The sequence below is a fragment of the Balearica regulorum genome, chromosome 25, assembly GCF_011004875.1.
Source record: "Balearica regulorum gibbericeps isolate bBalReg1 chromosome 25, bBalReg1.pri, whole genome shotgun sequence".
Lineage (NCBI taxonomy): Eukaryota > Metazoa > Chordata > Aves > Gruiformes > Gruidae > Balearica > Balearica regulorum.
This window is the reverse complement of record NC_046208.1, coordinates 4424225-4450310: the sequence shown is the minus strand read 5'-3', so window position 1 is coordinate 4450310 and position 26086 is coordinate 4424225. Positions and strand designations below refer to the sequence as shown.

At 61.9% G+C, this 26086-nt stretch overlaps 2 protein-coding genes across 4 annotated transcripts; both read right to left on the bottom strand.

Annotated features, from left to right (window-relative positions):
- Positions 1–508: 508 nt before the first annotated feature.
- On the bottom strand, positions 509–18587 carry TFEB (transcription factor EB). 3 transcript variants are annotated; one of them, XM_075775758.1, is made up of 9 exons: positions 18458–18587; positions 5925–6171; positions 5587–5841; positions 5415–5495; positions 4583–4703; positions 4340–4396; positions 3812–3887; positions 3494–3641; positions 509–3167 (listed from the first exon to the last, which is right to left on the bottom strand). In XM_075775758.1, exons 2-9 carry the CDS (start codon positions 6117–6119, stop codon positions 2727–2729), a joined length of 1374 nt encoding a protein of 457 aa, XP_075631873.1. In that variant the 5' UTR covers positions 6120–6171; positions 18458–18587; the 3' UTR covers positions 509–2726. The 3 variants fall into 3 exon arrangements, with proteins under 3 accessions (XP_075631873.1, XP_075631874.1, XP_075631875.1); XM_075775759.1 differs by lacking the exon at positions 18458–18587 and adding an exon at positions 14036–14166 and having other exon boundaries at positions 2582–3167; XM_075775760.1 differs by lacking the exon at positions 18458–18587 and adding an exon at positions 6436–6454 and having other exon boundaries at positions 2582–3167.
- Positions 18588–20486: 1899 nt separating this feature from the next.
- Positions 20487–23972, bottom strand: LOC104642632 (pepsin B). The gene is made up of 9 exons (XM_075775658.1): positions 23917–23972; positions 23627–23777; positions 23014–23131; positions 22607–22725; positions 21794–21993; positions 21509–21631; positions 21286–21430; positions 20911–21009; positions 20487–20639 (listed from the first exon to the last, which is right to left on the bottom strand). Exons 1-9 carry the CDS (start codon positions 23970–23972, stop codon positions 20487–20489), a joined length of 1164 nt encoding a protein of 387 aa, XP_075631773.1.
- Between the last annotated feature and the right edge of the window lie 2114 nt (positions 23973–26086).

Genomic DNA, 26086 nt, shown 5'->3' with positions numbered 1-26086 from the left:
CCCGCTCCCGGCACCGCACTCAGTCCCAGGGACACAGCTCCTTCCAGCTCTGCTCTCTAGGGCCGTCTGACTACTGTTAATTAAGGGGCCAAGCCTGGTTCCAATTAAGCAATCAGCAGATGGGTCAGCACCTCACAAGTCCCAGCTGTGCTCAGCACCGGGAGCTGTGGACCACCCCCCCCCCCCCCCGAAGCACCCGGCTGCGGGGCTGGCATCCCTCCGGAGGGACCCTGAAAACCCCAAACCACCCTGGGACCGGCTGAATGAGAGGAGCAGCAGTGCTTCCCCCCTCTAACCGAGCCAGGCTTACCTGCAAAAACAACAACAAAATAATAATAATAAAACAAAACCAGCTCCCCAAATCCAGGGCAGCTCCCCCGCGAGACGGGGATGCTGCTGCAGCCCGACCTTCGGGCATCGCTGGGAGAAAGCGGCTCTGGGTGCTTTGAGCACCATGACCCTCCCTTCTCTGGGACGAGAAGAAACAGCCCACTCTGCAACGCTCCAGGACGTTGTAAATAAATATATTTTAATGATTCTTCTTCCATTCCAGTTCATTCTTTTATACATTTATTTATAAAACAGTAGTAAAATTTTTTTAATCAGAGCACAGTGCATTAAAAAAAGAAAAATAAAACAAACAAAACCCCCAAAAGATTAAAAAAAAAATAAATCCACAACTGTTTACTCACGGCCGGGGGAGATGCCACGTCTCGTGCTGACGGACGGAGCTCTGCCGGTGCCAGGAGCGGGGCACAGAGCGGGCGCTCGCCCCAGCCAGCCCCGCGCGTGTCGTGTACCACCGGCGAGGGTCCAGCACAACCACCTTATAGCCATGAGAATCCCGAGCGAGCAGGGATTTCGTATGCCCGCCCCGAAGCACCCGCGCGGACCCTCTGGTGTCCACAGATCCCCCAGGTTTATAGGCACTCGGCACGGCGTACGGGGTGCTGCCGCCCTGCCAGCGGGGATTATTCTCTTTAGAGGCACCAACGGCAGTGCATGAAGGATGCCAAGGCCTCCTGCGAACGTGTGGGGTGAAACAGCCCCAAACCTGCCAGCGCGCAGCCCTGTGCCCCTCACCCGGCGCCCCGACGTCCCCTCCACTCCCTTCTCTGCACCCTGCAAGGCAGCGGCCGGACCCTTCGCTGCCCCAGCGCTCCAGGACACCTGCGACACGTCCTCCCTCTTCCTTTCCCCCTCTCCTCCCCACCTTCTGCACTTCCCCACACCCTCAGGTCCAACAGGCACCTCTCCGGGGGGGGCACCGGGGCTGTCCCCCACCTCGCAATCCCAAATCCAGCCACGATGAAGCAAGCTTCTCCTTCCTTGGCTGGGTTTTCCCATGACGGTGCCAACCCTGTGACATCCTTGGTCCAGGACAGGGTGCACCCAGTGACCCCCACCCCCACATGGGCTCCCGTCCACCCCACCACAGCCCCCACAGCCCGGGGGGGTGACGCTGCGCTGTAGTACAGGATCACGAAGGGGTCTCCTCTCCCCAGCCTTCCCCGGGCTTTACAACGAATTTCTGCAGTGTTTTCCCTGTGAGCAGCGTCCCCTTTCCCTGCCCAGCTCCCTCCCTGCCGCCAGCCGGGCTGAGGAGGCAGAAGATGATGCAGAGCCCGAAGCAGCTCCCTGCCACCGAGCCATCCCAGCCAGGGAACGAGCTGGTGACACTGGGAAGAGAAATAAACCCCGCGAGCCAAAGGCAGCTCAGGTTTGGCAATCCGCACAAACCCTCCCCTGGTCCCCAGCCAGAGCCCGGACCTCCATGCCCGGATGTGGGGCAGGACATCTGCTTTCAACAAGTATCCCCCCAAAAAAAGTGTAAAACCCCTTTATCCTTCCACCTGAAGAGCCCTGGCTTGGTGTTACAGGGCAGAGGCACCTCTGCAGGGATGTCTCAAGGGAGGCTGCAGATGCAGCCCTTGTCCAGAGGCCAGCGAGGTTTTGGGGTGGTGGGTGCTGCCAAACCTCAGGAGGGTCCCCCCTGCAAGGTGGGGGGCGCAGAGGGGGGGGTGACCGAGCATCAAATGCCCTGTCCCGCCTGTTTTGGAAGCCCTCAATGCCAACCTGAGTTCGTAGCCTCAGACTCGGCTCACTCAGACAACACCCCCCGTGCTCCAGGAATTAACTCGCTCCAATTAAGCGCCTCTTCTCCCTCCAGCCCTGCGACCCGGAGAGACAGCGGGTGCCCCGAGGAAGGAGGAACCGTGAGGGACACGGCACCAAGAAGCATCCACAGGGCTCGGAGGCCACCGCTGGGGAGGACTCAGGGACGTGGGCTCCTGGAGCGGGGTGGCAAGGAGGCAGCAAGCCAGACAGAAAGCTCTGAGCATCATCCCTCTCCTGCCAGGGACACAAAGGCTCCTGCCCGCTCTGACTCCGAGCCAGCGCCCTGCGGAAGGGGCACGGTCTGGGAGGGTTTTGCTGAAAGGCAAAGCGGCCGAGATCACGCTCCCAGGCTGGGGAATCTGCAGTCAGGCCAACGCCACGGCAAGCCAAGAAGGTCCGCTCCAGCTCCTGGCAAAAAAAAGCTTGCGAAAGACACAGCGGTACCCGGCGAGCCTTGATCCGAGCCCCCCGTTGCATAGAGAAAAGGTACTCCTACGTAGATTCAAGTGCGCGGCAGGACGGGCTCCTCCTGCGAGGAGAGTGCCCTGTAACTTCACTAACCAAACTTGAAGGTCCAGTCCTCGCCCCAGCGTCGGAGCAGCTCCTCGTCACAGCATGTCTGCATCCTCCATGCTGAAGCTGCTCCGGCGACTGCTGGCCTTGGAGGCCTCTGGGGACATGGCCGAGAACAAGGGGTCGGAGGCCAGGGGCAGCATGGTGTCCTGCATCAGCATCAAGTCCAGCTCCTTCTTGGATAGGGATGGGAAGGAAGCGCTGTGGCCGGGCTCCAGGCTGTCCGGGAAGCCCTGGGAGCCGTCGTCGAAGCTCAGGCTGTGGGTAAAGTCCAGCTGGTGGTAAGGAGACTGGGGTGGTGGAGGCAGCGCCGGCTGCAGCTGCGATTCGGGGTCTGGGGGTGGCAGCAGCGGCTCCAGCGTCCCCTCGTCCCCGCTGGCTTCTTGCTTGACCACCTGCTGAGCCAGCTCGGCCACGTTGACGCCCGAGGGCGAGGAGGTGGGCAGCCCATGGACACGTGCCTGCATCTCCAGCTCCTGCCAACAGAGCACGGGAGGTCTTTGGTGGGGACGTCGCGCACGGGGACACGGCACAAGGGCATTCACAGAGGTGGCAGGGACAGAGGGACCGAGGAGCTCACAGAGAAGGAGCCCGCGGAAGAGGTGAAGGATGGAAAATGGTGACCCATGCAAAACTCAACAACACTCACTGTGGTGACCCGAACCTCAGACGTCTGGTTTGTCTGAAGACTTTGGTCCTGGTGACCTGACAGCCGTAGGAGGGAGGAGAGCCCCTGCCCGTCCCCTCGGCGGGGCAGGAGTGAGCTGCTCGTGGGGCTGGAGCAAAGCACAGGGAAGCTCACCTGGATGCGGAGCAGCAGCTGCTTATTCGTCATCTCCAGACGCCGCGAGTGATTCTCCAGGTCTCGTGACCTCTGCAAGTCCTTCTGCATCCTCTTGATGTAGTCCACAGACGCCTTCAGGATTGTCCCTTTGTTCCAGCGCACGTCTCTGCCGCACAGGACGGAAAGAGATTGCCAACTGCATACCAGCAACGCGTCCCCTTACCCCTGCTCCACCAAACAGCCCCTCTGCAAGGATCACCTGCCCCGGGGCTGAGCATCGCGCCAGCCCGCGAGACCTGCAGTTATCCCAGCCCCACAGAAACCACCGATACGTACAGGTCGTTGGCCTTGGGGATCAGCATCCCCAACTCTTTGATGCGGTCGTTGATGTTAAACCTTCGCCGTCTCTCAACTGCAGGGTGAGAAGAGAGAGAAGGAGATGAGGAGGCAGCAGGAGCAGGAAAGACTGGATGTCCCGCAGCCCCCACCGGCCACGCTGCTGCTCCCGGCTCGCGGGGCTGGGAGCCACCATCATGTCCTGGCCAGACCCTCTGGAGTCGGGGAGCTCAGGATGAGAAACCCGTGGGGCCAACCCTGGGGCACCTTGCTGTTCTCCATCGCCCCGGCAGGTCTGACCTTCCCCCAGTGCTAACGAGAAGGGCAACAGCGTCTCTCCTGCGGCGCGGGCAATTTGCAGAGCTGGGCAAGAGGGAGCCGTGGCAGGGGGCTGTGGGGGTATTTCCTGGGGGTGAGGGGGACCCAGCTCGGAGAGAGGGGAAAGAGGATGGAGAGCCATGGGGAAAGGGCTGCAGGGGTGGGAGAGGGAAAGCTGTGCCACCCACGGGCAGCCAGCACCGAACTCACTCAGGTTGTGATTGTCTTTCTTCTGGCGCTCTTTCGCCAGGGCTCGGCTCTCGGCATCTGCAACAGAGACCCACAACGTCACCCAGAGGGGACGAGGCTGCATCTCGCCCCACGAGCATCCCGGGCTGGCATCAGAGCTCCCCAGCTCCCCCCGGAGCTGCCCTCCCCACCCGCAGGGACAGGCCAGCTTTGGTGCTCGCCGTCACCGCCGGCTCCCCGCCAGCTCTGGGGCCGGGGACGTACCTGTCAGCTCTCTCTTCTGGGTGAGGTCAGCGGGGCAGGAACTGCTGGTGACACCTACGAGAGAGGCCGTCACCTGGGGGTCCCCACTATAGACATTCATGTGACTGCTGGACATCGGCAGCTGAAAACCAGAGGGACAGGCGGGTTAGCTCCATCCGGGGCCGCGGGACCGGGGCTCAAGCCCAGCTGCTTGGCCTCTGGGACGCGAGTGCGTAGCCCAGGCAGGTGTAATTGTCTTCCTGGGCCCTTAAAACAGCTATAATCAGAGTAGCAAAGAAAACAGGACTTCAAAGGGCGCAGCTGATCCCCTCCCACAGCCAACATCTAAAATAGGGCAGATGAATCACATCCGAGAAGGGCCCGGCAGGATGAATCCCACTGGGAGGCACAAGCTACCATACGGATCCGATCTGACCCGGTGGCTCAAGAGACAGTGCCGCTCCGAGCGAGCTTCTGGCCGGGAAACCTCTCCCAGCACCAACGTCCCTCTGCGCTGCAGCAGCCGCTTGGTCCCTCCCTGTGCCCCTCTCCCATCTCTCCCCCTTTTTATAAGGGCTTCCAACTGTCATTAAAGTGGAAAAGAAGCCGAAGAACTGGCTCTCGCAGTTGCAAAAGGGAGATGTCCCTTCCCCCAGCCCCAGGTCCCCAGGGACACCCGTCCCAGGGACGAGGCTGGGCTGGCACCCGGGCATCGCTGCAGGGATGTGGCAGTAGGACAGGTCCCCTCTGTGCCACCCCCGTCCCTGCAAGCCCAGGGCTACGGGACCCCCAGGCCACCCTTCTTCCTGCAGCTCGGGGTCTGACCTCTTCCTAACGTGCATCGGAGACTCACCGTGTTGGGCATGTGGACTTCGGGGTTCATATAGCCCAAAACGTCATCCAGGCGCATGATGTCATCGATGACCTCATCAAACTGAAAGGGAAAGATGTAAGGTACCAGCGGGCTTCTTTTGTCCCTTTCCAGCACCTTCACCTCCCCCAGCAGCCCGGTGGCACCTCCTCACCTCCCGCTCGGGGTTGGAGCCGATGTTGAGCATGGCCATGGGGCTGTTGGGCGCGCTGTTGCCCGCCGAGGAGGACATGACGTGGCCGGGCCGGACGCCGGGGGATGCGGCGGGGGGTGGCTTGGGAGAGTGGCTGACAGGGCTGACGTGGGCAGCAAACTTGTTCCCATAGGTTTCAGAAAGATAAGCCTGAACCTTCTTGTCCCGCGACTTCTGCAGGTGGTACGTGGTGGGGTTCTCCAGGTAGGACTGAACCTGCGAGGACACAAACCGTCAGGGGTCTCCCGCAGCCCCTCGGCCCCAGGGCAGGGGGGGGACACACACCCCCAGCACGGTACCTTGAGGACCTCTCCGGGCACGGGCGGTGGGGACTGGTAGTGGATGGGGGTGTTGATGGCCGGGGTGGACGTCACCGGCATCCGCTGCTGCTGCATGTAGTTCATCATCATCTGCTGCTGCACGCGCTCCCTCTCGGCCTCCTGCTGCGCTTGCTGCTTCATCAGCTCCATCCGCAGGCCGATGCGGGACGCCATGGTGGACCGGGGAGGGCTGGGACACGGGCGCCCGCCGGGCACGGAGATGACCCTGAGAGGAGGACATGGCACATCAGGAACAGTCCATTCTGTGGCAGGGAAACTGAGGCATGGGGAGGGAGCAGACACCCTGGAGCACCCGTACCACCCGGTGACTAAGCCCGGGTGATCGCCCCCATAGGAGATGGACGGGTCTGCCCTCCTGCCGCAGCGCCACACCACCGCTCTCCCCAGGGACAGCCGGGGCACCCCGGGGGCGACGGGGAGGGCAGGGAGCAGCCGGGACCCCGTGCCCAGCGAGCATGGACTCACGTACCGCCGCGTTCAGCTGGAGCGTGCTTTGAGCCACCGACTTCCGAAACACAGGAGCAAAGCGAGAAGGGCCAGGAAAAAACAGAGCCCGGGAGCGGCGCGAAAGAGAAAGAGAAAGCAAGGGAAGAGCAGGAAGAAAAGGCCGGCGGGTGCCAGGAGCCAGAGGCAGGGTTTAACCCTCAGCCCCGCTGCCCCGAAACCTCAGCTCCGGCGTGGGGTGAACAACACAGCTTCTGTGCGGGGCCCGGCACGCAAGCACGGAGGCGGGGGGGAGGCGTGCGAGGTCCCCGCACCGCACAGACCGGCCCTTGTTCCCCCGTACAAAGGGGACGGCGGCCCGTGGAGGGGGGGCAGAGGATGCCGGGCGAGGGGAGCTGCCCTGTCCGGCCTCTCCGGGGCACGGCGATAGCTTTGCACCGGGCTGGGTTCCCAGGCAGGGCTGCGACGGGGATGCGGAAGATGCTGTGCGGAACGGGGGGCCTGGACCACAGCGTCCACAGGGCGGGAGCTAAAGCAGAGCAGAGGACCCAAAGCAAATGCTGCCAGGAGAACAGGCAGGAGCCAAACACCCGGGGTTTGCTCTGTGGCAGCGTAACCAGACAAATCTGGAGGGTTTTGCTATTTAAATACAATGTGTAATTGCAGACAAAGGGGCCGCGGTGGATGCAACACACGGGGGTTTCGGTGAGGCATCTGATACGCAGTGCCACGCGATATCCTAAGGGGGAAATTAAATCAAGCCAGCATGGACAGAAATACGATTACATGGATCAAGAGCCAGCTATTGAACGGCAAGAGGAAGGTAATTAATTAGACATGGTGGCCCGTCCGAAGGGGGATGGGAGAAGAGGAGCCTGGGACAGTTATCAATTGGAGCTTCGTTAAGACGGCTGTCACAAACGGCCTTAGAGGAGGGCACGGGGGGACGTCTGAGATGAGCAACAGCAGAGCCCTGGAGAAGGACCCAGCCAGGCCAGGGACAGCCCGCAGCGGATGAAACAAGGCTGAAGGGGGATAAACCACAGCTGATGCACACGAGGGATGTAATAGCCCCAAATATTAAGGGCAGGGTGAGAGGAAAAGCCTCCAAGAGGCACGAGGAGACAGGATGAGCCACGGCGGTGTGGAGGGACTGGCCGTGCTTTGCAAACCCAGCTCGCACCACACAGGGGAGGGATGGGGAGAGGTGCGGGAGTCATGCCAGACGGCCATTTTCGGGGGGCTTCCAGCATGGGGGGACAGCGGGAAAGGGATTTCAAGCCATGCATGGGAAACTTTGCAGTCAGCCCCTGTGCTTGCAAGCCAGCGGCTACCTGTGGCACCAGCAGCAGGGCTGAGCACACCCTGCGGGTGGCCGCATGGGGACCCCGGCTTGATGGCTGCAGGGTGGGGGGACGGGACGGAGAAGAGGAGGAAGCCGGAGCAGCCGGCACCCCTGGCACCGGGGAAACCTGGTGTCGAGGGTGAGGATGGAGCCGCCGCGGTGCAGAGCTCCGGAGGTCCAGGATTTTCTCAGGAAGGGCAGCCGGTACGTGGGGGCAGGAGGCCGTCATTGAAGTGTGCTCAGGCGTAGCCACCCACGGCACCCACTGACCCCAGCGGACCCGCTCCCACCGCCCTGCCTGGCTGCAGGACCCCCCTGCCTGGAAGTCCCCCCTGGCTGCCCTCTCCCCCCAGAAACTCCCGAGAAGGGGAGCTGCCGAGAGCGAGGATGGGGAAGAGTGGCCAGAGCTGGGCCCAATAAGGAGGGGGAGGAAATTAGGTCAGGTTTAAAATAACCTGCTTGGTTCTGCTTGGCTTCCCCCCCGCCCCCCAAAACACCAAGCAGCTTCTGCTTTCGCTCTGAGTCAGCCGTAGCAGGAGGGCGGCGGGCAGGCAGGAGGGAGGCAGCCGGCAGTGGGAAAGGATGGGGACCCGGCCGGCACCGCGGTGCACACACCCCACCCCGGGGGACACGTCCCGCCGTCCCTTGGTCCAGGGGGGCAGAAATAAAACACGCAGGATGGCAGCTCCATCCGGGACGCCTGTTATTCCTGGGAAGGTCAAAGATATTAGCATCCTGGAAAAAGCACACCCAGCGGCTCTCCCGCTGAGCCGGAGCTGTCTCCGTGCCAGGGGCAGCCCCAGCTTGGTCCCCACCTGGAGGGGACCCCGGCGAGGGTCCGTCCCGGTGTACGGGCAGCGGCTTGCCTGGCTCCGAGCGGGCAGCATGGCCGGCCAGGGCATGCCTGGGCATTGGGTTTCCCAGCGGGAGCTGCCAGGGCACCTGCTGGGGCAACGTCCCCATCGGTCAGAGAGAGGGAAGAGCAGAAGAGGGGAGGGAGGGAGGGAGGGAGGGAGGGAGGGAGGGAGGGAGGGAGGTGGCGGGACGCCCAGGGCCAGCGATGGAGCAACAGGAAGGGGACGGAGAGGGAGAAGAGGGGCTGAGGGGCAGGAAAGCAGGAGGGAGTGGGGAAAGGGTGGATGGCCCCGGCCTCTCTCCACACCCCGACTCCACCTTTCCTGTCCGGGGGGACACAGGGCGGCTTTTCCATGCCCAGAGCAGCACGCACCCAGGTGGGCCCTCAACCCTCTGCCCATCGCCAGCCATCGGCAGGAGAAGCCGTGGAGCCGGGCTGATCCTGACCCCGCTGCAGCCCCCGGCTCCACGGGGGAGCCCAAAGCACCGGCCCTGGGTCGACCCAGGGATGCTGGGAAAAGGGACGAGTTTCCCAAAGGAAGCTCAACCTGTGATCCGAAAACCCCGTAACCCTGCCCCTGCCTCCTTGGGGTGCAGGAAAAACCTAATCCCACGTTGCTGCAGGGTCGCACCCTAAAGCCAGAGCAGCTCTTCAAGTGAAAACCTCCCTGGGTGCTGGGGAGCGGCGGGGCTGTCCAGGGACCAGCCATGCTCCACCACCGCACACCAGACCCACCGCTGGGACATGGCGCAGGGCTGGAGCCAGGGAATTTATCTCCCTTCAAAATATCTCCACTGCTACTTAGTGACACGGTTATTTCTGGACCTTTCTTGCTTTTCCTCTGGGGGTGTTATTTCACCAAGAGACCGACCTGCTCCCCCCATACTGGGGCGGCACTCGGGGGGTGACTCCAGCCGGAGGATCCCTGGTAGCACCCAGAGCCGCCCTGACCCTCGCTCGTCCCCCGCAGGACTTTGCACAGCCCTGAGCTGTGCCCTGTCCCCACGGGAGCCCAGCGGCACCGCAACCCGGGCTGCCGATGGGAGTTTATAAAGCGACAGACAGCTGCGCGGGGTCGGCTGCTCAGCAACCGCCGGTGCTTTCTGGAGTGACATCGGGTGCTGCTCCGCAACGCGCGGGGCCGGGCTGCTGCTGGGGCCGCTGCAGAGAGCCGGCGTGGGACAGCCGGTGCCACCCCGAAGGCACAAACCACCCCGAGCCGCACCGCCGTCCCCACGCCCACGCGGCACCCCACCGCCTCCTCCCCGAGCGCATCGCTGCACCCAGGTGTGGGTTAGAAATAAAAGCTGCCGTGAGGCAGTTTCCAGATTTAGCCCCTGCAAAAATACAGGGGGATCGCGTTACCCTCCCCGGGTGGCCCACAGGGAAGCGGCACCCGCGCTGCCCGTCCTGCCTGCAGCGTACGGGTACACACACACACATATAGAGCGAGTGCAACGCAGCTCCTGCCCACCCCTTTGAAAGCCGGAGGGAGAAGAAGGGAGCGATGCTCCGCTCAGCCCTGGAAACAAAGCTGAGAACCCCCAAACTCACTGCACCAAGGAGCCGCCTGCCCAGCCCCGCTCCCGCGCGGACGTTTATTTCCCTGGTCGATTCCGGCCATTTACGAGCGGAAAAATCAATCAGTGGCTTAAGCCGGCTCCAGTGCGGGGAGCGGGGACCCCTGGGGAAGGAGGGGAGCTGGGGCGGGGGCCAGGCCGCCCACCCACCCACCGTCCCTCGGCTCCGGGTCACTTCATTGATAACCAAGAGGGTGGCGAGAAGGGAGAAGAAAGAAGTGAAAACAGCTCCCCTTCTTGCTACCAGCAGCAAGCGCCCGCTGAGCCTTCCTTCCTCGTTTTTTGTTTTCAGATGCCACGGGGGGGGGGGGGGGGGGAGACGCGGGAGGGAGCCCCGCGCGCCCCAGCCCGGCAGGGTAAAGCACCCACCACCATTTCGGGGCAGGCAGCGGCTGGCTGCGTCCAGGCAGCGGGAGCCCGGTGGTGTTTGCTCCGGACCAAGATCTGCTCCGACAGCACCGAGCTCCCAACCCGCCAGGCACCCAAAAAGCCACCCCAGGGGTGCCCACAGCCGGGGGACGGGCTCTGCTGCCACCCCCGTGCACAGGGAAGGGGGACAACGGGGCAGGGGTTACCTGGGCGCGGGATGGCGGGGCCGGGGGGGGTCACAGCTCCTCCGCACTCCTCACCAGGGCCAGCCCGGCTCCTGCGCCGGCCCCGCGTTTCCTCATTTTCGGGACCCTGCTTTTAACACGGCAGCGGCCACGCGGGGTGCAGGAGCGGGGGGGGGGAAGTTGCAAAAAACCTCCAAACCTGCTTGTTTTTCTCACTGCAACACAGGAGTTAGCAATCGAGCTGAGAAAAAGTGTGGCAAAAATAGACGCAGCCATCGTCACTGGGCTCTTCGGGGTGCCGGAGCCCAGGCTGGGTCTGCCCCATCGCATCCCCTCCGGAGCTGCCGGCAGAGCGGCTGCACTGCTGCCTGCGGCGACGTCCCTGCTGCAAATACACAGAGGGACAAAAGCCGTCCCTCGTCCCTCCACGGGATGCGGAACGCAGGGATCCCTCACCTCCGCGTGCCCGGAGCGGACGCAGAGCGAGCACCAGCATTACGCAGCCACGGGGTCCCGCCGGCACCCGCAGCTGGTCCCCACCAGGGTGGCAATGCCAGCGCCGGCCAGCCCCAGCCAGGATGGCAACGGCAAAGCCAGGGGACAACAAGGACGCCTGTGTGACACCCCACACAGCTGGCACGGCGCCGGGGACCCACCCACGCCCCCGTTGTGCAAAGCTGCTTTGCACCACGTCCCCTTTGCACCCGTGCTGGGTGTGCCACCGTCCCACGAGGGCTCCACAGCACCTCCCCGCGCACCCTGAGCAGATCAAGCTCCCCCGCTCCCCCGCCGGGGAAGCCCCTCCGGGGCCGGCGAGCCGCTGCCACGCCACCCCGCCAGCAACGCGGCTGGCACCCATCCGCTCCCGCGCAGCTGGGACCAGCCGGGCGGCCTCTCCATCGGGACACTCGCCCTGACTTGGCAAGGCCACCGCGGGGGGGTGATTTATGCCGTGCCAGCGTCCCCACGGTGTCAGGGGTCGGGTAACGCCAGCACCCAGCGGGAGGAAGGCTGCGGTCCTTCATCTTCATCAGCACTCAGAGGAGCGCGGTGCTGCGGCTGGCAGCCCCAGAAGGGGCAGAGGGACGGGGTCTGAGCCGGGCTGTTAGGAAGGGGTTCCTCACCACGAAGGTGGCCAAACCCGGGCAACAGGGCAACCTCCATCCGCAGAGACCCCGATCTAACGGCAGCGAGGCTCCAGAGGTCTCATCCAGCCTTCGCCCCTCTGCGATGAGGATGGGGTGGTGGGAAAGGGGCAGGAATGTCCCCATTTCCAACCCCAGGGAGCAACAGTGTGTCCCCCATCACCCACCCAGCGGGCAGGAGACGGGTCGGGCAGGAGACGGGTCGGGCAGGTGGATGGCCAGAGCCACCCCAGCCCCGTCCGGAGGCACCTTCCCCGTGCAGCAAGCACGCAGCCCCGAAAGGGAGAAGGAGAAGGCGGAGGGACTTAGCAAATAAAAGCCGGGGTCAATTGACAACGCCAGCGAGAGATTGAGTCACCGGGACTGTTTTTAGCCCCGGCATCTCAGAAACGCGGACTGTGGCGTTGTTAACAGGCGTTTGGGTCAGAGGCCAAAAGTTTTCCCTTCCATGCGTTAAATACCGCTCTGGAAGCGGCCCAGGTATCCAGCACAGTAAAAACATTAACGCAAGTCTTGTCTGACAGCAGGACCCTGACTTAAGTGGTCCCCAAACTGCCCAGGTAAGCTCGTCTCGCCGGGGAGGTGTCAGGGACCCGGCGGAGGGAAAATCATCAGTCCCCAGGAGCCAGGGCTGAGTGTCCCTTGCCACCGTGTCACCCCCAGGGCAGGATAAGCGTGGTCCGTAAAAAGCCCCCCTGGCTCCGGTGGTGCCAAGGTATACCCATCCGTGAGATCCCACCTGTGCGGGGCAGCCACTACGGGTTAATAACACACAGCCTTGCTGCAACACCTCCCCCTCACCCCAAAAAATCTCTCCTTCACCCCAAAAAGCCCCTCTGCCCAGCGGGGCACAGCTGGGGGTCGGCACGCGCGCCATCACCCCGGCCGGGCACGGCGAGTGGAGGCTGGCACCCACAGACCTGATGCGGGTGCAGCCCCCGGAGCAGGGCTGGGGGAGGTGGGGAGGACCCCTGGGACCCCCCCACGGTGGGGCCAGATCCTGCCTCCGTGGCCACCCCGAACTGGAGCAAAAGCCCTTCCCAGAGGGCGGCTGGCACGGAGCAGGAGCCCTGATTGAAACATCACTGTCCGACTGACCGCCCGGGGAATTCACAGCCCGCCAGCACCAACACGTTCCTGCCCTCCCCTCCCGCCCCCCGCCCGACAGCAGCAATTAAAAATAAAAGTGTTAACAGGCAGAAGGACGTTCCTGGGGTGAGGACGAGCCAACGGCAGCGCAGGGACCAGGGACGCGCTGCGGCCGCAGCCCGGCACCACCCCGGGCTGAGTGATTAATCAGCCCCGTATCGTGTCCGCGGGGAGGCGAGGAAAGGAGCGGGGTGACCTTGGAGGGGCCTCGGCCGCGCCGGCGGGGAAGGACGCGCGGCCGCGCCACGTCCCGCTCACCTTGGCAAAGGTCGCGTGCTCCCAAGTGCTTGGGAAAGAGCCGGGAGCGGGGCCCCGCACGCCACCCGCGGCCAAAGAGCAAACCCCGGCCCGCTCCAACGTAGGCTGACGCCGAACAACTCGGGTGCCGGTGTTCGGGGTGTTTTTAAAATAACCCCATAAATGAGCAATGAGGGGAACTGGCAGGACGGCACCATCCCTGGCCCCCAGCTTGGTTCCTGCAGGGCAGATGCATCACGGTGATGGGATTTAGAGGCACCGCGTGCCCCAAAATCCTAGAAACCGCCCCGGAAAGTGGGGACGCTCAGCAAAACCAGCCCAGTTCGTGGTGCTACTTGCCACGAGCAGAAGGCACGAGGTGACAGCGGCCACCCCGTTCCCCGCTGGTGCCGGAGGTGCTCCCAGCACCGCCCCCATCCCTCCTCCCTCCCTCCCTCCCTGGCCCCGTGCTGCTGGAAGGAGGTAATATTTATAAATACACCGTGTCCAGCCCCCAGCGCCCAGCCAGGAGGTTTCTCAGAAGGTGGATTTCATGTAACCGTACCACGGCTGCAGCCCCAGCACCGCGGCCGCCCCGTCCATGGGAGCCGCAGCTGTTCCCTGGTCCCAAGAATAAACAAGTTTGGGGACAGCCTGTGACCTGTCCTCCCAAACAGCCCCGGAGCTCTCCCCACCACCATCCCGGCCCCAGCAGCACCTCTCATGCCCGAGGGGGAGCACCCAGCCATCGCCGCTTACCCGCAGAGGAGCGGTTTCTCCTCTCCCTTCCTTTCCCCCAGGTTCAGCCCGGCGCTTTCCTGCTCTGTGAAGGTCAAACTCAGCTCTCGGGAGCCCCCGCTGCCAATCCAGCCCCTGCCCTGGCACCGTGCCGCTGCAACCGGGTCCAGTCCTCGCTACGGGTGCTGCTGCCTCCCCGGCATGAGTTACGTCGGTTTGACCGTGAAGGAGTCCAGAGGTTTTTCCCACCAAGCTCGGCTTTCTCCAGACGAGATCTTTGCCTGCCCTGAGCCTGGAGTGGTCCCCAAGGAGCGGCTGCGGCGGCGGGGCCAAGAGTGGCACCCACCCTGCTGCAGATAAGGCAGGAGCTGCAGCCAGCACCGAGCCCGCTGGCACCCAACCTCCCCTCCTCCCACGGGGTTTGCAAGCCGGGAGCGGGGAAATGCTCCCTGCGTGCCGGGCGGCTGCAGACTCCACTCTGCCAGCCTGACCTCACCGCAGCCCCCTGGTCGTTTGCTCCTAAAAATTCCCCACCCTGTGCAATTCCCCCAGAATTTTGGGGAAACAGCCTGGGCGGAAGCCAGAGCTGCTGCCCTCGCTTGTCCCTGAGCCTCCAAAAACTCCCCCGCCCCTCCCCAAGCTCATTGCCAGCCATTGCCACCAAGATGTCCCAGCCCGGACCCTGCGCCGGGGAGCGCCCGATGCCGCAGAGCGGGCTCTGAAGCTGCCCGGGTTGGGTGCCCCCTCGGTGCTGCTAACTTTGGCACCCGGGTGCTACTGCTGCAGCTGCACAACCTGCGCTGCAGGTTCGGCCGTGCACTGAAAGGAGGATTTAGAGTCCCTGAGTAACGCTCTGCCGGCCGGAGGGACACCTTCGGCTTCGCAACTGTTCCTACAAGAAGCAAATCACTGTCCTTAACAGCGTGCGTGTATGGGGGGAAAGAGAGGGATGTAACCAGCAGGAGAGGATGTTGCCTGGGTGTTTGAGGTTTATCCCGAAAGAAAGTTGTACCGATTTAACTGAAGGAGGGGATTTAACCAGATGGTACGGTGCGGGGAGTTTGTTTGGAGTTGAATGCATTTGTAGGAAGGGTGATGAAACCCCGGGAGCAATTCTTCGAGGATTCTTTAAAAATAAGATGGCACAGCCTCCTTGCAAAGATGTAGGGACTGTGGGGCTGGGGCGGGATGTGTCACCGAAAGACCTCAAACCTCCCCAGGCGACCCCGTCCAGGCAAACCCACCCACCGCCCACTGCAAATCCCCTGTGCCGCACACGGTGTTCGTCCCTGTGCCCCCGCTCCTGGTCCCGTAACACCTACCTCCCCAAAATGCCTCCCGAACTGCCCACCGCGCCTCCAGAGACGGAGCATCCCCCATTCCCTGGGGACCTGCCAAGCTCTGCCTCCGTCCCACGACCTACGGCACAACACAAGCTCCCGGCCATCCTGGAGCACAGAGCTCGGCCTCCTGCGTCCCTGGGATGACCGCGTTGTGGGACCATACCGGCCCGAAAATCTGCCAGGAAAACCCGTCCTGACCAAAACCCAAGTGCCAGGCACCAGGCCTGCGGTGGGGCACGACCTTGCAACGCATCGGGGGAACCATCGGGGCCCTTTCTGGCCATACCAGTGGGGGAAAAAAAGAAAAGATGAGCACGTATTTCCTGTCTGTACGTTCACGAAGAGATCATCTGTTTCATCCCTCCAAGCATTACACCGCCAGCACCTTCCCCTGCTTCAGCCGGGAGGGTGACAACAACCACAGCTCACCCCAGAATCACCGGCTGCGGGAGGGGGGGATGCACCCCGGCCACCTCCGCACCACGGCTGGGCAAATCTGGAGCTGCTGCCTCCCCCGGGCTAGCGGAGGTGATGCCACCGCAGAAAGGCCGCCACGGGATTCCCTCCACCCCACACATCACACCTCCGAGCAGCCTCTGCTCTGTTACGGGGCTGTCAACCACCCAGCGCCGGTTCCTGCGGCTGCGAAGCGCCCCGTAAATCCCCCACAGCACACACAGGGTCAGGGAAGCTGTCGTGAAACGGCCGCCACCGGTCAACGCCGGCGCGGGCCGCGGCCACGGGATGCCACGATGCTGCCGCGGGGACGTGCCAGCGGCGCGGTGCCGCTGCCAGGCTGCAGTGGCCATGCCGGGGGCATCGCTGTGCTGAGGTGACCCTGACTAGTCGCTCCCCCCCCGGCCCGGTTCCTCTTTGGCCGAGAAGCGGGATAACCCCGCGCAGGGCAGTTATGAAATGGCAGCTCGAGGTGATCCCCCCCCCAAAAACAAAACCCCAAAGCACAAACTCCAGGTGTCCCCAGGGACGGAGCCCAGAGGCGATGGGGATGTGTCCACTGCCGGGAGAGCTCCGTCCCTCCCCACCATCCCTCCGCACCCCTGGGAAAGAAGGGAGAAACGGGAACCCAGGACCGAGATCCCCCCCGTGCCATCGCAACATCAAGACCCCAGCACCCCCCCACAGCACCCCACGACACGGGGGAGCCGCAGGGAGCCAGGAGAGCGTTCCCACCCCCAGCACACGTGCTTTGGGGGAAGGGCACCCCCCGGCATGGCCTCCCCAGCCCCATCTCCCTGCTCCGGCTGTTCCCTTCCCCGCAGGGTTGTGCCGCTCGGGCTCCACGGCCACCCCACCCTCAGCCCTGGAAATTGTCCCCCCCTGCTCCGATGATTCATCACTTTGTCGCTGGCGCACGCGGGGCTCTTCCCCTTCCCCACAGCACCACCAAAATCCAGCAAACAGAGAAACCTCATCACGGCAAAGGCAGCGGCAGGGCGGGGGGGACCAGGAACACACGTGCGGTAAACTCGGCACCGCTGGAGCGTGGAAAAAGAAATAAAAGACCTGGCTGGAATCACAACCTCCATCCCAAACACCCGGATGCTGAAGTCGCCCTGTTGCAGCCAGCCCCACCCCGGAGCGGTTTCCTACTGATAAGGGCGGGAGGGAAAGCCAGCATCCCTCGGGAGGCAAAGCCAGCATCCCTCGGAAAACACGCCGGGTCCCCTCCACGCACCGCGGGGTCAGCACGTGTCGTTCGCAGCCGCCCACCGCGGCCATCGGCACCCATCCCTATAGCCCAAATCTGGTGGTTTCTCAACTCCAGCAGCTCAATTCCCAAAGGCCCGCCGGCCCTGGCATGGTTTTCCCTGCCGGATCCCCCGGCAGCAGGTAAGCGCAGGCTCAGCCACCACCGGCACCCGCGGCAGGGAGAAACCAGCCCCGCTCCCTCCTCCGGCCGGAGGAGCAGCCGTGCATGAAGCCAACCAAACACGGCAGGGGAAATGAAAGGGGAGGGGGGGCAAAAAAAAAAAATCCCCCAAACTCCACACCTTCGCTGTCTGCTCCACTCTCTGCTGTTATATAAAAAAAAATAAATCACTAACTCCCCCCATGCCCCAAGGGCCGGGAACGCGCAGAAGCAATGCAATTCCTGGAAACAGGCCCTGCTTGTCCGAGGGCTTGCACGGGCTTATTTATTTATCTTAGAAGAGCACAACAATAACCACCATATTTTCTCTCTTTTTCTTTTTTTTTTTTTTTTTAAAGGAAATTTCCCCATCATCTGACTCACTGAAGCTTTAGAGGACACGGGCATGAGGGCTGGCGTAATCCTTCCTGCTTCGCAATTAATTCATGAATATAATTAATCGGCGGCTGCAGGTTAAGTGCAGCCCCCCCCCTACACCCCCCCCAACCTCTTGCTGCCTCAGAGGAGCAAGTTGCAGGCTGGGGGGCTCCTCTCGGTGATCCCCTAAAAGCTGTGCCATGGGGTACCCCAACTCTTCCCCTGCCCTTTGCAGACCCCGAAAGCAGCAGGGCTGGGGGGCAGCCAGCTCGCCGCGGGGAACCCACTCTCCTGCCCCCCCAGGCCAGGAGAGCTTTGCACCCTGTCCCGGGGGCGTGGGGGTGGGGTGCACGGAAACCCTCACCCCGAACCCAGCGCTCCGGATGTCAGCACCGAGGGCTGGAGCATCCGTGCCTCAGTTTCCCCACGCGTGGGGTACGCGGGGCGGCGGCGGCGGGGGGTGTTACGGCGGTAAAGGCGACCCGGGCAGGTCACCTGCGGCTGCCGGAGGGTTCTGGGACCCTCGGCCCTTCGGAGGGGAGGCCGGGCCGAACTGCCGGAGACCCCCGACCCCCCCCCCCGAACTGCCGGGAGCAGCCGCAGCCCCGGCCCGGCTGGAGCCTCCTGTCAGCGGGGGCGGCTGGGGGCGCGGGGAGGGCCCTTATTAGTTACAGCAAAGGAGGAAAAAAAAAAAACCCCAACAACCCCGCGGTTGCGAGTTCAAAACACCCCGGGATGGGGCAGGAGCGGGGGGACACCCAACCCCCCCCCCCCCCGCCCCGGCGGGCTCCGACCCCAGAGGGCCCCGCTGCACGGCGGCCCCCCCGGCCCCCCCCGGCCCCCCGCACTCACCCGGCGGCTGCGGGGCAGAGGGGAACGCCAAAGGAAATACAGCGGCTCCGCTCGGCTCGGCACGGCCTGGCCCGGCTCGGCCCCGCTGCTCCCGCGCCGAGGGAGGGCAGCACTGCCCGGCGCGGCGCGGCTCGGCTCGGCTCGGCACGGCACGGCACGGCACGGCACGGCACGGCACGGCACGGCACGGCCCGCTCCGCAGCACGCCGGGAGCTGTAGTCCGGAGCGGGGCAGGGCTGCCCGCGCCTGCCGGGACTTGTAGTCCTCGGCTCGGCCACAGCAGAAGTTTGGGTTAGGGGATTTCCTCCCCAAAACCGGGATTTTCCACCCCAGACGGGTCAGGGCGGGGTGTGAGGGCAGGGCTGTGCCCAGGTCGTGCAGCCCCTCGCACCAGGGTTGTACCACTCCTTGCACCAGGGTTGTACCACTCCTTGCACCAGGGTTGTGCAGCCCCTCGCACCAAGGTTGTACCACTCCTCACACCAGGGTCGTGCAGCCCCTCACACCAGGGTTGTACCACTCCTCGCACCAGGGTTGCGCAGCCCCTCACACCAGGGTCGTGCAGCCCCTCGCACCAGGGTTGCACCACTCCTCACACCAGGGTCGCGCAGCCCCTCACACCAGGGTCGTGCAGCCCCTCGCACCAGGGTTGTGCAGCCCCTCACACCAGGGTTGTACCACTCCTTGCACCGGGGTCGTGCAGCCCCTCGCACCAGGATCACGCAGTTCCTTGCGCTGGTGCCAGCCGGGGGGGTCAGCAGTGACCTGGCGGCTGCAGGGTGGTGGGGAGCAGCAGCAGCGTGGGCCCGCTCGAGGCACGGGGGTGTCAGCCCCCCTCCAGATGGGACCCCCGGGGTCTGGCAGCTGCCAGGGGAAGCCGTGCAGGGAGAGCGGAGCTTTTAGTGCGAGATGAACTCTCGGGGGACCGGGGGCAGCAGCGGGAGGGGGCGGTGGGGACCCTGCCCAGCTGGAGGCAACAAGCCCTGCTCTGCCCCGAGTCCCCAGGGCGCAGCGTGACCCTGCCACCGGGCTGCCCGTGGCAGCAGGACGGCGTTTCCCTCTCCGTGGCTGGGAGCTCCCCGTTCTGCAGGACCCGCCATGGCAGATTTGGCTGGAAACAGCAGATTTAACAGCCGGTCACGTGCCCCGGCGGGGTGACTGTCATCTGACCAGGAGATGGGTGTCAGACAATGGGCGATGGGCCCTTCAGCGCTTCATCTCCTGTGCATCGCCCTGTGCTGGACCTCAAGGACCAGCCTCTTGGGTCCCGTTCGGCCACGCGGTGCTGCCAGATGTGTCTGACGCTGCATCCAGCAGCTCCTCTTGGGAGGGAATCCAGACACCCCAAGCTTTGGTCACATCCGTGTCCCAGGCATGACACCTCCTTACTTCTCATCGCCCATCCTTCAAGGCAGCAGCAATGAAGAGATTTACCCCTCGAGAACAAAACCAGGGTGTTTTCCTCAGCCTGAGCCTCCTTGCATGACACTTTTTAATCCCTAATTTATTTGCAAATACGTGTGGGCATTTCCCCCAAACCTAATGAACAGAGCGCCGTTCACACGCAGCTCCTCGTCCCTGCACATCCTGCTCCAAACTGGTTTCTGAAGCCTCCAGCGACCGCACCAGCTCAGCCCTGGGGTCCCTGAGCCGCAGCTGAGCTCATGGCACAGCCTGAATTTCTCCCAGTCATCCCAGTTTCCCAGCCAGCCCCAGTGGGAAGCCGAGTCCCAATCAAAAAGGCGACCCCAAATTTGTCATCGCTGCAAATTCACAGTTTCTATGCACAGCTGAAACCCCCAGCCCCGGCAACACCTGGAAACCTGGAGCATGAACCCAGACTTTGTTGGTTTATTAAGAGCAGCTCTGCCCAATCCTGCTCAGCCCCAGGCAGACGAGACACGAGGCAGTTAGATTTGCAGCCCTTCATTCGCTACAGGAGATTTGGCAACTACTCATCACCGTATGCTGGTTCACGGCAAGGTAAGGTGTTGCACGGACATCGGAGAGCTGCAGCCTCTCGGCCTCCCTAGGTTGCCAGGGCAAAGCCAACTCTGTTGTTGGCCATGTCAAAGATGGAATAATACTGCCGGAGGAAGAGGTTGCCGAGGATCCAGAGCGGCTGGCCGCTGGCAGAGGGCACGTACGTGCTCTCGACCCCAACGGTGCAGACGCCGTTGTTCTGTCGGGGAAAAAGGAGCACATTTCAGTGCTGGTGAGGAGCGTGGAGCATGTGCTGCCCATGCCTTCACGGCTGCTTTGTCTGGGAGCAGGATTAGACCCTCTTTACAGTCACGTACAGGCATGCAAAAGCACAGTGAAATGGGGTGCTGGGAAATACGGCACTCAGGCTGCTGGAAGCCTCTGCGTTTGAAAAGAAACTTGGACTTTTTCCTGGGGAAAACTGCCCTACGATGGCAGATGCGCACTGGGAATGATAAAACCACACTCACGTTTAAGACATAGACGGAGGGAGGCAGCGGTAACTGGGCTCCGCTGATGGCAAAGTAGAGGGTGGGCATGCTCGGGATGTTGCTGCAGTCGACGATGAACTGCAAAAGAAGTGAAGAGGGGCAGACGGGTCAGGACCCCCAGGGCTGGGCACCATCCTTCCTCCAGCCGTAACCCCTACCGGGCTCCCAGCCCTGCGCTAACCCAGGTTTATCACGTTTAAAGGAATTACTTTTATTTTACACCACTGCAAGTGGGGATACGCCGCTGCAGTGTGGTTTCAGGTGAGATGTTTTGCTCCAGAGATGCTGGGAGCCCTCCATAGATCAGTGTCACCACCTGATGCCTCCTCATCCCATGGCATCCTTCCCACCTACCCCGTAGTCGCTCTCCTCCGTGCCCAGCGCCTGCAGGAAGGCTGACATGAATTGTCCTGGGACGGTCAGCAGGAACGTCCCGGTGTCCACAATACCGTGACAGCCTTGGCTGCACCAGCCGGTGGCCGACGGCCCGATGGAGAACCTGGAGAGAGCAGCAGAAAAGGCATCAGAAAAGGCTTCCCCCTCCACGACCGCCTCTAAGCCATGGTACAGCACTTACTCCTCGATCCCGATCTTCCAGTACAATTCCTGGACCACAGGAGCCCATAAAATCTCCCCGGAGTACAACTGGGGGTCAACCCCTCCAAGGATGACCTCCCCGCCGTAACTATAGGTCGGGTTGCTGGAAAGACACAAAGTTAAACCCCAGATCAGACAGGCTGCTCAGTGGAAAGCGGGGTAACGTACAGGTGCTTGGGGAGAACGTGTGGCTGGAGAGCGACTGAAGAAAAGGACGGATCCGGGCTGTGTCTGTGCAAGCGAGACCCGCCATCAGAGGTCTCACCGCGAGTAATAGAAGCTGAAGATGGGTTCGGCGAGCTGCCTCTGCTGCAGCATGTTCTGCATCAGGGTGTTGTAACCGCCAATGCCAACGCCCGGGTAAGCCATGCCCAAAATCCCATCAAAGTCCAAGTAGTAAAAGGGTCTGCTGGGCTCATCCAAGCTCAGGCCAAACTCTTGGTTCCTGATGACGATGTTCTGGATCTAGAGGAGGAGGAAAGATGCTGGGAGATGTCGGCGTTTTGGACATCCCCGTTGACAGCAACATCCCACCAGGGAGTTTTTGGGAAGAGGCTGGGATGGCCAGGAAGGTCACGAAGGCACATCTGCACTGAGAGGTGCTGAGCTCTTCCCCATCGCAGATGGGGGATAGAGTCGGGAGCAGCCTGGCCTATATTCTTTGTCCCATCCCCCTTATTATTTCACAAAAATACCCCCAAAAAGGGTTTGCCTCAGTTAAATTAGTTTAAAATCATACTTTCACAGTGTGCAAGTCTCACCACAGAACATTTCTTACGTCCTGTAACGACAATGCTCAGCCATCAGTGTAAAAAGCAAACACCTACGGCCAAAGACATCCCTTAGCCCAAAGCCGTGATGAAAAGCCCAGAGGACTTGAACTGAGTCTGTTTGCAGATCCCAGTCTCCAAGTAAATTTATGCTGATGCACCATAAACTCTGTGTGGGAAATTCAGGCACTAATACCCTAAATAAGAAGGTCCTTTCAGCTACTCCCTGAATTTTTAACCTAATTGGACTGATCACAACCTCAGTCGGTTCTTAGCCTGATGGCAGCCGCGCATCAGAAGTCACTTACTGTCACGGTGTCGTACCCTAACGCCACCAACAGGTCACCGAACCCGTAGCTCAGGGTGTAGGTCACACCGATGCCGGAGAAGGTGGATGACAGGCTGGGGTTGAACCTGGCCCGATTCACTGCACAGAGAGAAGGTCACAGCCCCCAGGTCACATCCTGCCCTCCGTTCAGCATCCCTGTCCCCACACGGGCAGAAATCCCCAGCAAGGGGCTTCGCAGGGAAGGCACCGTCCAAAACCAGCCCCACCGGTGTCACCGAGCAGAGAGCAAACACCAAACCTCATCGGCTCTCACTGATCTCCCCGGCACAGCTCCAGCCCGCAGCGTGCAAGGGATGTCCGAGAGCGCCGATGGGTGGGGAGCCCCGGCCCCCCCCAGCACTGCTGTGTCCCCCAAGGGATGCTCACCGCAGGCTGGAGTCTGGCAGTAGGTGGAGGGTACCCACAGGTTGGCAGAGCCGGTGTCAAAGAGCACCAGGAAATTTTGCGGGGGGGTCCCAATGCTGATCTCCCCAAAGTAGAAGGACTGTGAACAAGAAATTTATGTTTCTGCTTGGTATTTGAATGAAAGTTTTCATTGCTCTGCCCTCTGCTAGCTGAGAAAACCAAACTGCTAAGGGGTTGTAGGAAGGGCTCGTGGTCCTCGAGTGCATCCAGGGCAGCTAGAGCGCAGAAAGGGGCAATGATTTGCCTAGGACATAACAAAGTCAGCAGCAAGGCCAGGAGTGGTAGATCTGCCCTGTAACCGTCAAACTCTGCTTTTTCTGAGAAGGGAAATCAGTTCAGGGTAAGGCATGCTGCCTCCTGCCTTCATCTCCCAATATCACCCAGCCCTTGGAGCCAGGCTACCAAGATAGGAAAACTCCTGCCCGTGCCCAGCACAGCCCCTCAACTCGGGAGTGGGGAGGGAGCCGAGCCACCCGCTGCAGAGCTTCCCGCAGGCAGCCAGGGAAGGAGGAGAGCATCCCCAAAACCTGGAGCCAGAAGGCTCAGAGGAGGAAGGAAAAGCTTTAATACTTACATCCAGGTAGTTCGTTAGCGGTTCATAAGCCACAGCGTTACCGAGTTGGTATTTCCTACCAGGGTCCCCTCTGAGGTCCTTCAGCAAACCCTCCGGCACCCCCTTCTCTCTCATCACCTCCCGCACGGACCTGCCTTTCCTCAGGGGGATCCTGCGTGAGATGGAGACGGCAGCGAGATGCTGAGTGGCCGGGTGGCCCCGTCCACGTGTGCAACCCCACGTACCAAGGATGAGCCCTGCTCCGCGGCCGGACCCTGCACCCTCGCACCCATCCTGGCCCCGGGGCTCACCTCATTATCCCCTCCCCGAGCCGGAGGCAGAGCAGGACCAGCACCAGGCACCGCATGGCCCCGGGTGCTGGTGGCTCCAGGGCAGCTCCTGCACCTCCCCGGCCAGGACAGGGTGTATATAGCCGGGAGCCGTGCCCAGCCCCTGCCTCCAGACACCCCTTTCCTCTATCGCTGCACCCACCCAACGCCAACGCTTGCGGTGCGTTTATCACCGCAGCCGCCCTGATTTTGCCTCCTTACCCGGCTGTCCAGGCACTAACAGATTGGCCGGTACCTCTGATACCGAGACCAAATATGGGACATCTGATAAAAAGCAAAATTCTGTTGTTATCAAGAAATTAAAGTGTTTTCTCTTGCCTTCAGCACCAGGTTGATCTTTCCAGAAAACAAAGGCAAAACACACCCTTTATAGCAAATGGAAATTTATGGTGCTGGTTTTCCTCTTCTGACCCATCCAGGCAGCCAAGGAAGTGCCACGGGCCAGCACTATTTCTTCCGTCCAAGTCTACAGACCGTGTTACATCCTCAACACAGCTAGCAGGACACGGCAGGGTGGGTTTTCCAGCCCAGCTCCAAGCCTCCCGGGAACCAGCACACACCCCCAAAAATGTCTCTTTCCAGGCAATTGTCCGTTTGTCATCCTGCCCCTTCTGCCTTCCACCTCTGCTAATACCCCCCAAAAGCTGAGACGGGGGCTAGAAACTGCTTGGTATAGCAGCCCTGAAAGGCGTAACAGGCCTTTGCCTGCCCAGTTACAGCCACTCCACCATCTCCAAAAGACATTTTGATTTGCTGCAGTTTATCGTCCGTGTTAGAGTTACGCTGAGGATGCCCAGGTCACACGTCTGGTGCGTCGGAGAGGATGTCTGCCATACGCTTTGAGTGATGCTGGTCATACCCAGGCTGGAGAGATGCAGGGGAGCACGTATTTAGGCATTCATTCGCAGGGGATTCCTAGTCCTGGAGCCCCTTTCCTCCCCTGGCAGGGCACCTGCGGACTCCCCCGTTCCCACTAACAGTGGGGATGGACCCTGGCAGAGCCTCGCTGCTCCCATCCGAGCTGTTGGCTTTGGACCCGTGCCTCGAGCCTGTGGCGGCTCAGGAAACCCTCCAGCACCCCTTCCTCTGCCATTGCATCCTGATGGATCTGCCTTCGCTTGGACAGATCCTGCAGGGAGCAAAGGGAAGAGCAAAGAGCAGCGGGGACATGGTCAGCCTTCACCTGTCCCCTCCTGCCACCGCTGCTGCCAGAGCAGCTTCAGCTCTCGGAAACCTCCCCATTTTGTAGGGGAGGAGAAACACCCTCCCCTGCTATCCGTGCCTGTCTAATCTCCTTCTCGCTGCGCTCAGCCTGTGTCAATATTTTGACACAAAGCACTGAGGAGTTTGTGTCCTTTCACTGGTGAAATGACAGAGCTATTAATATATCTGATAAAGAGCTCCGATGATAAAGAGCTTCTAAGAAATGAGTTTGGATCCTGGGAAAGAGCGGCGTTACCCAAGTCTTCCCTGGCCAAGGTGTTCCCCATCCCCTTCGGCCACAGACCACGATTCCCGATGCTCCGGCTGTTCTTTTACCTGACTGAATAGCCCCGCTTCAGGATTTAGGGGTCATTTGGATGTCATGGCCAACCTAATCTGGACTCATTCCCACTCTGACTTAATCACAGGACTTTGTTAAACCTTATCCAGCTGCAAGGAAGATTAGTGGCTTCCCACATGCACCTCTGAGGAGGTGTCCTGATGCCCAGCAAGAGGGACAGAGGTGGGGACCCGCCGGCCCCGTGGCTTTATCCTCAGCTGGTTGGAGCGATCGGTTCAGCCCTGCAAGTACCAGCAGCAGCAAGAGACAGGACAGCGTGTCCCCGCGGTCACTCCAAGGTCACCACAAACTGCTAGCAAAGCAATGTCCACCACCACCGGCTAACTCCGTATCTGCCTGAGTAGGTGCTGGTGAGCATCCCCCTGAAGTCATGTAGTGCAGCCCGGCAGCAAGCGGCGGCTGGAGGAGGATGAAGCCGTACCACCCCATTCGGGACACGCACGACGTTTCCAGACACACACCAGTGCCTGATGGCACAGAGCAGAACTGGCTTTTTGGGGAATCCCTCAGGAAACTCCTGCCCCAGAGCCGTGGCAGGTGTTTAACACCAACCCCGGTGACCTTTTG